The sequence below is a fragment of the Papaver somniferum genome, chromosome 4 (genome assembly GCF_003573695.1).
Source record: "Papaver somniferum cultivar HN1 chromosome 4, ASM357369v1, whole genome shotgun sequence".
Classification (NCBI taxonomy): domain Eukaryota; kingdom Viridiplantae; phylum Streptophyta; class Magnoliopsida; order Ranunculales; family Papaveraceae; genus Papaver; species Papaver somniferum.
Genome location: NC_039361.1, coordinates 144,721,752 through 144,735,824, shown reverse-complemented (window position 1 = coordinate 144,735,824; position 14,073 = coordinate 144,721,752). Strand labels below are relative to the sequence as shown.

The 14,073-nt window shown below is 36.0% G+C and overlaps 1 protein-coding gene across 1 annotated transcript; it reads left to right on the top strand.

The window, feature by feature from the left end:
- Positions 1-11,054: 11,054 nt before the first annotated feature.
- On the top strand, positions 11,055-12,209 carry LOC113273242. The gene has a single exon (XM_026522992.1). It carries the CDS (start codon positions 11,055-11,057, stop codon positions 12,207-12,209), a length of 1,155 nt encoding a protein of 384 aa, XP_026378777.1.
- The last annotated feature ends 1,864 nt before the right edge of the window (positions 12,210-14,073 follow it).

The window sequence follows — 14,073 nt, the reverse complement described above, 5'->3', positions numbered from 1 at the left end:
TTAAATCATTTCTTTTCCCGGTGAAATACTTCATCGTATCCCTAAAGTTATTATCAGAATTACAAACAAACAATAGGAAAACAGAGGAAGAACTTGGACCATCAGTCGTGTTCTTCGCCTTCTTTTTCCTTGAGAAAGAAATTCCTTCACACAGATACGCATTAACTACTTCTACAACATCTCTTTTCGTGGTTCCTCTTGTTATAGGGGCCATGGGACTATATCTTTAGAGGAGAGAGAAGGTGAAGAATAGTGATGTTCACAAGTACACATAAATAGACTCTAGGATAATACAACCCTAAAGGACCTTGAAAAAGTCTTCATGGTTCATGATCCATTATCAATTTTAACCATAAAATATTTACTTGCTCAAAATGAAACAGAAAAATCAACAAAAGATTTACAAGACTTGAATCAACCTTGAAGTAATCCTTATTTTTCAAGTCCAAAATAAGGATACGATCTATTACTATGGTTTAGATAGTAATAAAGTGAACATAGTGTTCACATCTTGTGTCACAAGGTGAAGTTTCAAGGTTTGTTGAGTAAGCGAACTTACTTCGTTTAACTCTGACTCTTTTGGATTTCTTCTTGTACCCAAGTGTCTCTGACTGTTTCTCCAGAGTCAGATTCATCTTTTGTATGTCATTTTGAAGTTTGGTAATTCTTTTACAGTTTCTCTTGAACTTCCAACACTTACTTTGGACATGACTTGTATTTCCACAAAAGAAGCAGAGCATAGGAGGCTTGCTTTGTGAAGTTGACTCTTTTTTATCACAACGCTCAAGATCCTTTGTTCCAGAACCGGTTGAGTTTGTTGTGCATACAGTCTTACTTTTGAACCCTAAACCTTGTGTGTTTCCAGAGCCTTTTAACCAAATAACATTGCTGGAATTTTGTATGAGCTTCCTGACAACCTTTGCAGGTCACACTTGAGAGAATTGATCTCTTTTTCCTTTAAAAATAGGGTTCTGGTGAATTCATCATCAAGACAGTCAATCTCAAGAGTCTTCACATGCAGTTATGATTCAAATTTATTCAACAATTCTTTCAGTTGAATATTCTCCTGATGAATTTCTTCATATTTATTTAGAAATTCTAGGATTTCAGTATCCGACTCGCATTCACTGGAATTTGAGTTACATGGAGCTTCTGCCAAGAAGGCTGAACTTTCCATACTCCCTTCAACAGTATGTATGGTGTTGGAACACTGAGATATTTTTCCTTGACTTGAATCGTCAGAAGCAATAGAGAGAGAAGATGATCTCTCGGATCTTTTGCTCTTCTTTACCTTGTCCTTGATCTTTTGTGTAATCAGTGATCTATTAAAATCAACATGATTAGGACAACATTCATCGGACTATGACAAGTTAGAAGCTTTACTTGCAACGTCACATCATTGAACACAGAGGTTCTGACTGTATTATGATCAAGATTAAGTAATTTAATCTTTCACACAAGATTACTTCTGGAAAGAGTATCAAGGTTATTTCTTTCAACGATGGCATGCTTCTTAGAATCGTATCTATATGGCAGCGATCTGAGAATATTCATCACAATGTCCTTTTCAGGAATAGCCTTATCCAATGCAAAAGATGCATTAACAATTTCAGACACTTTGTGATTAAACTCATCAAATGAATCTTCATTTTCCATACGAAGGTTTTCCCAATCGGAATTAAGGTTTTGAAGCCTAGCTTCCTTCTCACTGGTATTCCCTTTAACCTTAGGTTTCTACCGAGACCCTGTAGGTTAACGACTTAAATACTTTATTGGGATTGTGAAGCCAGACCGATACTATTTTCTTGTAGTTGTGTGATCTGATCTTGTTGATTCTATCGTATTGAGTGAAAAAGCGGGGGTCTAACAACGACACCCAATATTTCGTTTGGCAATCTGAATAGACAAACTCCAATACACTTTCAAGAGAATCAACTAGACAGTTAGACTCAATCTATAAAAAGTATATCAAAGAGTTTTATATCTCTATATCTTGATTCAATCCGCAATCAGCAAATAGGATTCGCGAGCCTGATTGAATATAAGAGGATTAACTTGAACGGTACCAAAGACCAATGTTAAAGTGTCAATCAATTCACTCAACAACCCAAAGGCTGGATACGAGAACTGATTGATCTTAACGTACAACCTGTGACATTTCTATTATATAAATAAAATATAATGCGAAAAAGAAATAACACAGACACCAGAATTTTGTTAACGGGGAAACCGCAAATGCAGAAAAACCCCGGGACCTGGTCCAAAATAAACACACACTGATTAAAAGCTGTTACACCAATTTCCTACTACCTATTCGGACTAGATGTAATACCTCCTTCAGCACTTGTAGAACTCCTAGCAGAGTACCGATTCTCTTTAGAAATTCTTCATACAAGTCTTCTAGCAGAACCGAAGGTTCTCTTTAAAAGATACACCAACACGATTGACACGATTTGATATTTTGTTTTCAAAAAACACCAGTTTGATTTCCCTTTAGATATGAATCAAGGTTTTGGAAATCTTGTGTTTGCTTTGATAAAAACAATTACTAGGTAAAAATAATATCAAAACAAACTTGTAGATTAGGGATTATTATACTCTTCAAAAATAGGAAGAGAAACCTAATAACTCTACAACAAGAACAACTAGAATAAATCTAGAGATATCTTGTTTAGAACTTCTCAAGGATTTTTACGAGATGCCTCAACAAAAGTTTTTCTTTCTAGTCTCCTATTTCGACTAACAAGTGTGGGTATACGATCGGAAACTGAAATCCATCAAAACCTAGGGTTTATGATCAACAAATCTTGAATGGTTTTATATCAGAAGAGAAAACCTTAGAATAGACAAGAGGTGAAAAACCTAGATTACAAGTTGTATAATCAATAACGAAGATTTAATCCAACTTGGATTTGTGATCCCCAATACAAAGACTTTTATCTCACTCTTGTTCACGAAGAACAGAAGACATGGAAACAACCTGCAAAGCTTACGCCAATTTTCCAAAGGGGATGAAAACCGTGTAAACTCACGAACCCTTTATTTATAGTGAAAAGTTAGCTTGAAAACAAAGCTAGGGTTTTGACTATTTTCCTTTTTCAAGACTCTCCTAATTATGGGAGTCTTTCCTAAGTTACAAATATTATGCATAAATAATTAATTAGCAAATATTTATTTATGTGAATAAATCACATTTTAACTTAGGCAGGAATTAAAAGTTATCACAAAAACTTTAATATGGTAATCAAATATGTTTGGATTAACGGTCCGCGAGTTATAACCCCAAAGGTGTCACTATCCATCCACAAAAAACCCGCCAAAACAAAAGTAACACAAAAACCGTAAAAAACAAAATTTTGATGAAGCCAAAATTTGGTTTCACCACAAAATTTGATGAAACCTCATAGAATTTGAAGAAACCAATTTTTGGTTTCATCATAAAATTTGATGAAACTAATTTTGAAATTTGGAGTTTTGTAGTAATTTTTTTAAAATTTGTGGTTTTTGTATCAATTTAGTTTGAGGTTGAGTTTTAATGAATCCCAACATTTGAGTGGGTTTTTGTACCACAAGTTTGTTCACCTTGGGTTTTTATGACTAGTTTTGTTGGATTAATAGCCATCTTCCCTAGACAAGGAAACATCACCAACTTGACCAAAAATATCTATTAGTCACGAATTGGGCCCAAGTCCGTGAACTGTTACAAACAGCCCGTGGATTGTTTCCTACTAACGAACTTTAATAAATCACTCATAACTTCATCGTTATAACTCGGAATTGAGTGATTCTTGGCACGTTGGATTCGTAAGCTCATTCATTATAACATGAGATTCTTTATAAGTATAAAGGTTATTGTCTCCAAGGGCATGAATCAAATAACCTCAAGTATATATACATAAATGTACATTTACCGTCATCGGAATTGTTCCATAGAGTGAGCATATATCTTGATAGATTAGAAAGGTAGAATTGAACAAGAATCCAAATGAAATCAATCGCATACCTTTGTTGATGAAGTACTTGTTTATGTCTTCTTGTAGTCTTCAATCTTCAATCTTCATCCTTTAAGGATAGCTTCGATTCAACTTCTTAGACCTAATCTAGTCCGAAACTATCTTTAGTATGTTAAATAAAGAATGCATTTTGGCAAATAAAATTGACAACTAACTTGGCATACCAACGGTAGTAGGTTCAACCGAGCAGTGCTCTAACATTGAGTACAGTCGTAACGATTGGCTTGAGATTGATATCTCCGATAGGAAAGATATAAAAGTAGTCACAAACATATTATTCTCATCGTTTGTCATTCCACAATATCTTATTTTTCCGCGTCGATTAAGATTATTGTGAGGTGATTGATAATTCTAGGTTGTTTCTTCGGGAATATAAGTTCGGGTTATCAATTGGTTCATGTTCACCTTGATTTATCAAAATACGGAACAAAAATCGTAGGTATTTATGTGGGAGACAGATTTATCTGTTACCGTAGACTTTTATGTGTGATACATATTTGTTTATTAAAGTCTTCGACTTTGGGTCGTAGCAACTCTTGGTTGTGGGTGAGATCAGCTAAGGTAATCAAGTGCGTAGTATCCTACTAGGATCTGAGACGTAGGAGCATAATTGTACCTTGGATCAGTATGAGATTGATTGGGGTTCCACTATAGTCCAGACCGAAGTTAGTTTGTAGTAGGCTAGTGTCTGTAGCGGCTTAATACGGTATGTGTTCAATCTGGACTAAGTCCCGTGGTTTTGCTGCATTTGCGGTTTCCTCGTTAACAAAACTTCTGGTGTTTGTGTTATTTCTATTCCGTATTATATTTTGTTATATAATTGAAATATTACAGGTTATGCGTTTGAGTTCAATCAATTAGAATGTCCAACCTTTGGTTGTTGAGTTACATTGATTGACACTTGGATATCGGTCTTTGGTACCATCCAAATTATCTCTCTTGTATTTAATTAGACTCGCAGATTTCCATTTGCTTGAGTAAGAATTAAATCGAGAGATCGAGATAATATAACTTTTTGATATACTTTTTTAAGATTGAGTCTAGTTGATTCTCTTGAAAGTATATTCGAGTTTGTCCATACAGATTGCTAAGCGAAATATTGGGTGTGGTTGTTAGACCCCCGCTGTTTCACTAAGTATCCAATTCATGGATTGTTGAATTGGACATGCTCGAATCAAAGAGAGCTAAAGTGGAAAAATACGTGGAGACTTATAAACAAAGGATCTCCATAGCATACAACAAAATGGTAAGACCTCAAACATTCCAAGTAAGAGATTTGGTACTAAAAACAGCAAAAAACATTTAACAAGCAAAGTATATTCAACAAGACATGTCTGCTCCCAAGTTCTCTCCAAAATGGGAAGAGCCGTACGTAGTCATTAAAGCAGTATCCAGTGGATATTACAAAATCTTGGCTGTCGATGGAGGAATTGAAGGGAATATAATAAACGACATGTGGCTCAAATCATATTACGCCTGAACAGTGGTAAACAATTACTTTAATTTTAAAATATAATTTCTATTCTTTCAAAGAGCATGCAAGATGGTCATCCGTTCATTCAAAACTCACAATAGATTTCATTAATCTAGAAAAGGAATTTCCTTCATCAGTATCATAAACAATCATTCTACCTTATTCAAAACAAAACCTAAACCTACACATGCAACAACCTCAAACATTCACATAAAGATAATCATCTAACAATAGATAGTTTCAGTTGAACACCATTTGGAGCTTTTTCTGGAAGTTCGGTCTTCACCCTTAAGTCTTGGATTTCCTTGTCAACCCTTACCGATTCTACCAAAAGCGCTTTCTCCTCCTCTATGATAGCATTTGAGAAAGAAATCATGTTAGAAACAACAACAACCCTATCAATCTTGATAATCCCAAGACGGCAACAGAGCCAACCTACGTTAAACCTCAATGTCTCACAAGTCGATATCATATCGTCCCATCTATGCAGATATTTATTCTTGACGTCTCGCAAATTCTTCTTGTTCATTTCATTAATGATGGGAAATAGTCCAGCGATTTTGGTCAGAAGGGTCGGCATCAAAATTTTCCACACTTCAGTAGTGGAAATATGCCCGTACCTTCTCCATATTTTGGTGTAAAGAGATGCATAACACTTAGACACGATGAAGCCTCAGACGAGTTGGTTATCCTGACAAGAGTTATCCATGGGGATGTCAAAGGGGAGTCCAGTTGTTGGGTACTCATGAACAGAAACGCCAAAATCATCATCTGCAAATTTGATTGAGAGATCGACGGTACCATGATCATCATCATCATCAGCCACCATCACAAACTTTCCATCCCTTTTCTTCCCAGCATCAACATGAACATCAACCTACAACGATAAAACATTCAAGTTCAACATAGATTTGGAAAAGCGCCCATTCAAGTGAAATCTCTAATAAAAAACTCACAGATATTCTAGTGATCGTGCTAGCAGGTTTGAAACGAGCAGGGACTTTAACAGTTTGCGTGGGTCTCAAGTTATACTGAGAAGAAGAAGAAAGTCGATGACCCCGATTCTTTTACAACAATATTTTTTAATCATCCGTTGATTACACAAAAGAAAAGAAAATAAGAATACTTCGTACCGAGTTGGGTGCTCCAATTTCCCGCTTTGACGGAGATATACTTTGAGGAGATGAACTACCATTAGACATATTGATGTGAGAGAAAAGTGATAATACTGGGGACTGACTGACTATGAATAGACACGATCAAGGGTGGCCACCCTAATTCAGGTTGACCGTTCATACATATCACACGTTTCTCCAGCCCATACAATGTTTGCATAGTCCAGCACTTCCAGAGTATGAACAAACGGACGTCACCAAACAAGGCCTAGCATCATAAGTTGCGTCTAAATAGTCATCTTCTTCACATTTGGCTTAGAAATCGACCTTGGCCAATTGTTCAGCACCTTATACCAGGTGGATATAGCTCGACTCTGCATCCAACGGGTTCCCAGACAGATTCAATCTTCACTTACATTTTATTGAAGAAGTTCTCCAAAAGTTTCAGTTGATCTTTGCCTTTAAACGGTAGAATGTACTGATGTCTGATTCTCAACTACACATCTATCCTAATCTGAAACTTGACTAATTGTAGACTAGAAATCAAGATATAGTTTTGATCAACTAAATTTGACAACAAGCTTGATATAGCAACGCTTTTCAGTTCGACCGCGAAATTCTCTAACTGTAGTTTAGGAAATCCCATGGTCCCCTGACTTTGTCAAAGCAGACTAAAATTTTGAAATAGAGGGAGTATTAGCCTTGAATTTCATTTGCACACAATTCTCCTCAACTCGAACCTTTCCATTGTAGGAAAAACCCAAATCTTTTTAACTTATCTTCGATTCGAAGAATCGTGTTAATCAAAAATAACCAGAACCATTCTTCAACAATTTTATACCTGATAGGAAGCATGTCTTCCACAACATTTTAATCACCTTCAACAATTTTCTTCTCTTATGATTGGATTGCTTTATGGACTTCTCCAAATGAAGTTGTTAACTTTGCTTTTGATTCACCTTTAATACATAGTTTCATATTAACTATTTGGCATATTTGGAAATACAGATGCCAAGTGATTTTTCAACATGTTACCATCAATTCTAATTTTGCGACACATCCTCTTTTAAAGCATTTAGCTAACATGCATGTTACTCTCATTCATATCATCATTTTAGACGTACTCATAATCTTGTGGATATTTATAATCATCGGATGCCTGCTCCTCCAGATATTTTAAAAATCAATATAGAGGCTTCATATAAAAATCTTTTTCATTAGCTGGTATTGCTATTATAATCGGCAACTTTGCAGGGACATTTATCACATGGAATGGAGTTTTTAGAATGATAGTTCATGCACGCCAGACACAATCTTGGGCTTTACTTGAAGCAATGCAATGGGTTAAAGCTCAGAATTGGAGGCAGGTTATCTTTGAGTCGGACAATAAAATTATACTAGGTTCTGTAAATATAAGGGTACCTTCTCTACCTTGGCAATCTTCAAATCTGTTAAATATGTATGTTAACTTTTGTAAACAAGAAAGCAACTAGAGTTGCAACTATGTTATTTGGATTTACAATAAAAACTTAGATTCTTTAGCCGAATTTGCTCGTAAGCTTTATAATGAAGGAGAATGGTAGCATGAGCCTCCTGATACTCTCATTGTAAATCTCTATTAGTAAATAGAGTATATTTATCTATTCTAGAAAAGTTAGATACGTGTGCAATTCACGTCTTATGTCTTGCAGGACAAGACTGAATGTATAAATACGACATTGATTTAATGAGAAATCTAGAACTGGTCGAGAACTTGTCAATCTCGCTAGACAAATCTTTAATAATATTTACTCTCCGGCAAAAACAAAAGATGAAAATGGAAAAGGAATAAAGAATTGTGATGTAATGTAATAATATACCGGCTGTCAAAAAGAAAAAAGAAAAAAGGAAGAAAAAGAATGGGAGAAGGAAACAAACTGAAGAATCATAATGTGCTGGTAAAGTATAGGCGCGCACACAAACAATAGATTTCGTAGTTTGAACTTTCAAGTAGCAACAACCAAACGGCAAAAGGCCAAAATGAAGACAACACTGGTAAGCCGGAAGCTTCCATGTTATCGTATGGGGTAGGGAATCGATGTAAATTGTAGTCTAAAAAATTGTATGGAATTTTGTATTGGGCTTCCGCCATCAATCTTCTACCAAATCAAACGTTGTTTATGATGGACCATGCTAGATTGCTAGTAGCTAGATTGTTGGACAAAAAAGTGGATTATATCCCCCTCTTTTAACTAACACACAATTCTTTTTCAACTACCCGCATAATTATATCACGTGATGAGTCTGATGACATGAACCCCTCAACAAACCACCCAATGTACGTAGTTGGTGGCACTGCCCTCTTTGGCAGCTTCTGAACAAGAAGAGAAAAACCTCACAAAAGTTTATGGCTTCTTCTAGAATAACTTGTTTAGTTCACTAGCAGGCAGGCGGTAGCAGCAGCCATCCATGTTGGGCTTTATGGAAGAAATGTCTTGATGGCTTAAAATAAGAACGATTTTTTGGGACCATGATCTTTTTAGGGGACCATGATTTTATTTTGGGTAAAGACATTAGAAGTAAATCTAGGTCATCCCTTACCGAGTCTCTTAAGAGTCTTGCCTTGCAAACACCAAACTTTCGTATTGTTGGAAAAGAGATAAGAAGAAGCTCTGAACAAGAATTTGGGCATTTGTTTGTTATTGCATATTTTTAGAGCCTATCTGGATACGACTCCAGAAGTAATTTTTTGACTTCTGGAAAGAAGAAAAAAAAAAAGTTCAGTAAGATGATTTGTGGGAATTCAAAAAGCTAATTCTTTTCTAAAGTAAAAACATTTTACTTTTAACTTCTACTTCTGGTTTCTGGAAAAACAGAAATATTTCTGTTTTTGGTATCCAAAAAGATTATTAACATGTGTATATCACCAAGTGTGCTCATACATTACACAAACCATTGTGCCTATTATATCATAGAGATAGAACTCTGGCTGACATATAGTTAATTCGAAATTTCATTAAAAATGTCGGAGGTGCATAATTATTGTCTACTTTCTTTTAACAGTATCAATTATCATAATTCATATATATATATGTGCCGGATAACTACAATAATGTACACGGTTTCCACATGGATCATCGTCCCATATAGAAAGAAAAATTGAGATAACAAGAAGCAAATTAAGATTTTTTTTTACTTGAGATATTAGGTACTTTTGAATCATCCTAAGATGTTCTCCATCACTTTCAAAAGATAACTAGATAGATATCATATCACTACTTGAATGTACTGCTTTGCTTTGTGAATGTGAAAGAAACCAAAACTTGAAATAGAAACAAGGAATTCAGATTTGTCATAAATCATGATAACTACCTAAGCATATTTCCATTTGTTGCGTATATTCATCCATCCGTCCAACAACAAAGTCATGAGTCCAAAGACGCGGATTCACATAATACCCAAACAAAATACAAAACGGATCTCTCTTTTCTAATGCTTTGAATCATCAAAGTAGATGTCAATTTTTTCTTCCTCCATTTAATTTCACCAACGCAAAAGTCTTACCAATCACGGATTCTTAGAATCCATCATTCATGGTTCTAGTAACTCAATTGGCTGCCACGAATATCAGCAGCTTCGGTTGGTTGGTAGCTTTTGGAATTAGTGTATTAATGGGAAATTATCTACTTTTCAACACTAGTGGTAAGCCAGCTTAGACGCCTAATACTCGAAAGGAAAATTTTAACTATGGGCTGTAGAATGCTCACACGCACCTGTATATACTCATTTTACAGTTAAGACCACCCGGTGAAATTCAAACTGTAAATTACAATTTACACACTTATGCATGGACCCTTGGACTTCACCAGGAGGTTCGGACGGCTTTCCACCATGCTTCTACCAAATACAATGGCAGATAGTGAAAGATGATGTTTGCAGAGTGGTGAAATCTTTCTTTCACTCAGGGTATCTTTTTCAGCAATTCAACAATACCAGAGTTTCATTAATTCCTAAAGTACAAATTGCTCAAAAGTCGGAGGATTTTAGACTAATTGCTTTATGTAACACAATCTACAAAATAATTTCTAAGATCATCGCTCTTAGAAGGAAGAAGCACATCTCAACCATTATCTCTCCAATGCAATCAGCGTACGTGCCAGGCAGATTGATCTCTGAAAATATATGTTTGGTACAGGAAATTGTTCAAGCTATGAAAAGAAAAGAGGGAAGAACTGGACATCTTGCTCTGAAGATGGACATGTCCAAAACCTTTAACAGGCTTGAATGGAGTTTTTTATTGGATATATTCTCCAACACTTCGGTTTCTCAGAAAAGTTCATACAACTTATTTCTCAATGCATCTCTACAACAAACATAGAAATCATATTGAATGGCTCGCCGACTTCTTCTTTCAAACCAACTAGAGGTATTCGTCAAGGTGATCCGTTATCACCATACTTGTTTATTCTAGCCATGGAGTCATTCTCAAGATACTTAGCGCACGGTGAAAGAACTGGTCTCTTAACTGGCATTAAAATCTCTCGTTCAGCTCCAAAAATAAATCATCTGCTTTTCGCAGATGATTGCTTATTGTTCTGCAAAGCTAATGAAACTCAAGTGCACAAGCTACTAGATGCAATAACTCAATTCTCACAGTGTTCAGGTCAGTTGATAAATTTCAGTAAATCTGCCGTCTACTTCAGTTCTAATACAATACCAGATGACTGTCAAGTAATTAGTGGTACCCTGCAAGTCAGAAGCCTAAACATCTCAGATGAGAAATATCTAGGGTTACCGTTTTTTATAGGGAGAAATAAAAGGATCCCATTCTCAACTCTTTGCGATAAAATGGGCTATAGGTTTTCTAAATGGAGTGGCAAAAATATTTCTGAGGCAGGAAGATTGGTTATGGTCAGGAATGTCTCTAGCGCAATTCCCATACATCATATGACAAGCTTCAAGCTTCCTGACACAACAATTAACAAAATGGAAGGAGCTCAACAAAAATATTGGAGGCAAAAGGATTCTTGTAAAGGAAATCACGTTATTTCATGGAAGAGAACTCAAAAACCCAAGGAGGAAGGTGGTTTAGAGTTTTGTGACTTAAAAGTTTTCAATAGAGATTTGCTTGCCAAAACAGCTTGGAAGCTTTGCTCTGATTCTGTGTCGATGATGACTAAATATTTGAAGGCAAAGTATTACCCTGATGATGATCTGTTCAACTTGAAGAAGAAATCAAGTACTATCTGGTCTTGGAGAAGCATTAGCTTAGAGCTGAACTTTGTTCTCAAGCATAGTTACTGGTGCTTGGGCAATGGAAAAAAAATCCTACTATGGAAACATAGATGGATTAAAGATCTCCATGAACCTCCAGTGCCGAAACGAGGTTGCTCTACATCTCACCAATTTAAGTATGTTCATCAACTTTTCTCAGCAGACTCTATGTCTTGGAATTTGAATACACTACATGACTTATTCGAAGTGTCTGTGATAAACTTAATCTTGAAGATCTCGATACATTCTAATCAAGAAGATAGATTAGTATGGCTCCTAGAGAGAAACAATTACTTCTGTAAAGTCTGCTTACAGCAAGATGATGGAAGAGCAGCACAACTCCAATACTGTTGATGCTAAGATGGTGAAAATTTATAAAACGCTCTGGAAACTTCCTTTACTGCCAAGAATCAGACACTTCCTATGGAAAGCAGTTTCTGACTTACTTTCTACAAGGCACATACTCAGCAGAAAGATACCAGGAATATACTTGTCCCTTTTGTGAATCCTCTTCAGAGACATCTGCTCATGTCCTCTGAGACTGTAACATTCCGAGATTGGTGTGGTTTGCAAATTTTGGATGGTCTTCAAGTGACACTATTAGTCTACCAGACTGGATATGTATGTGGTTTGAAGATTTTCCCAACAAAAAGATTGATACACAAGAGTTGTGTAGAAGAGCCATAACAGCGTGGTGTTTATGGTCTGACAGATGTGAAAAAGTATTCAACAACGTCAATCCTCTGCCATACAAGATTATCAAAAAGTGCAGAAGTTACATAGAAGAACATCAGTCTCTTAAGAACAGTTCTCTACCAAACAATGCCGGTGTCTGCCGTAGAAACACACACTGGATTGCTCCTCCATATAATTCTGTCACTATTAATTGCGATGGTTCTATTTTAAATGGTTCAGGTGGTATATGACTAATTATTCGTAATTGTGCAGGTTGGCAGCAGGCAGCAAAATGCATCCACTTAGAAGACATTAGAGATGCGGAGCAGGCGGAATGCATGGGGCTGTGAAAAGCTGTTATTTGGGCGAACGAACTAAAGCTGAGGAGGGTTCATTTCGAGCTGGACGCACAAACAATAGTAGATGCAGTTTTCAAGAATTCTCTCATAGACTGGCGTCTATTAAATAGAATTAAAGACATTCAAAACTTTTTAAAGTCTAATACCTCTTGGAAATGTTATCACGTTCCAAAAGAGAAAAATAAAATAGCGCATATTCTTTCTAGGCTAGCTAGGGTAGATGGGTTAACCCATTCTTGGTCCAGTTTCATTCGTATTGAAATCAGTTCTCAACTTATGGAGGACAGATTGGAGTTGTGTAACTGATTTTTCTTTAATACAATCTTTTCTTGCTTCAAAAAAAAAGAACACACTTATGCATGGACTCTATATGTGACAAGTCTGTATTATACTAGACCAACAGGGAATATCAGTTGGCCAGATGTCGAACTCCCCGAAATATAAGTTAGGGGTTCTAATCGCGTGTTGTTCGCATCAAAGATAAATAAATTTGTATTACATTATTATTGGTAAATAAAATATAATAAAAAGTTGTGAAACACCCTCATTTTTCACTTGTTCGCAACATATGCGTCCCTTGAATCACAAATACTACACATATGACACAACAGTGACCTTACTGTCGCTATTTGTTTTGCAACACTAGCCTAAAATAAACCTAGAAGATGTGAGGAACCATCCATGCCATTTTTCTTTTTTTATCAATGAAAAAGAAATGAATGGTCAATGGAGCGCATGCTTTTATGTTATTCCTTGCCTGATTGACTTGAATAATAAACCAACGTGTTAAGAAATCAGTATTGTCCGCATGTGAGAATCGGTAGTCAAACAAGTTTACCTTATTATATTTTTGGTGGTTAGTGTCCAATTTCACTATTTAATCAAAAGTTGGATAAGAGTATGTACGTAACATCATTCCTAATGCAATGTGTCTTCACCTACCGCATGAATTGAAAAGACACCGAGTATCCGCGGAGAAAACCACAGGGCCTGTGATCCGTTCAAACAAATTAGTCCTTACTTTGATTATTCATCTAGACGGAGCAATAGGCCGGTTACGGTATCAGCCCCTTAGCCTTCCTCGCGGATTAAGGTGACCATAGATGGCCAAGTTACAGCAGCAGTGCCAAATATACTGCACTTTATTTAAGCGTACATTAGCGAAGTTACACAAAAATAAAATA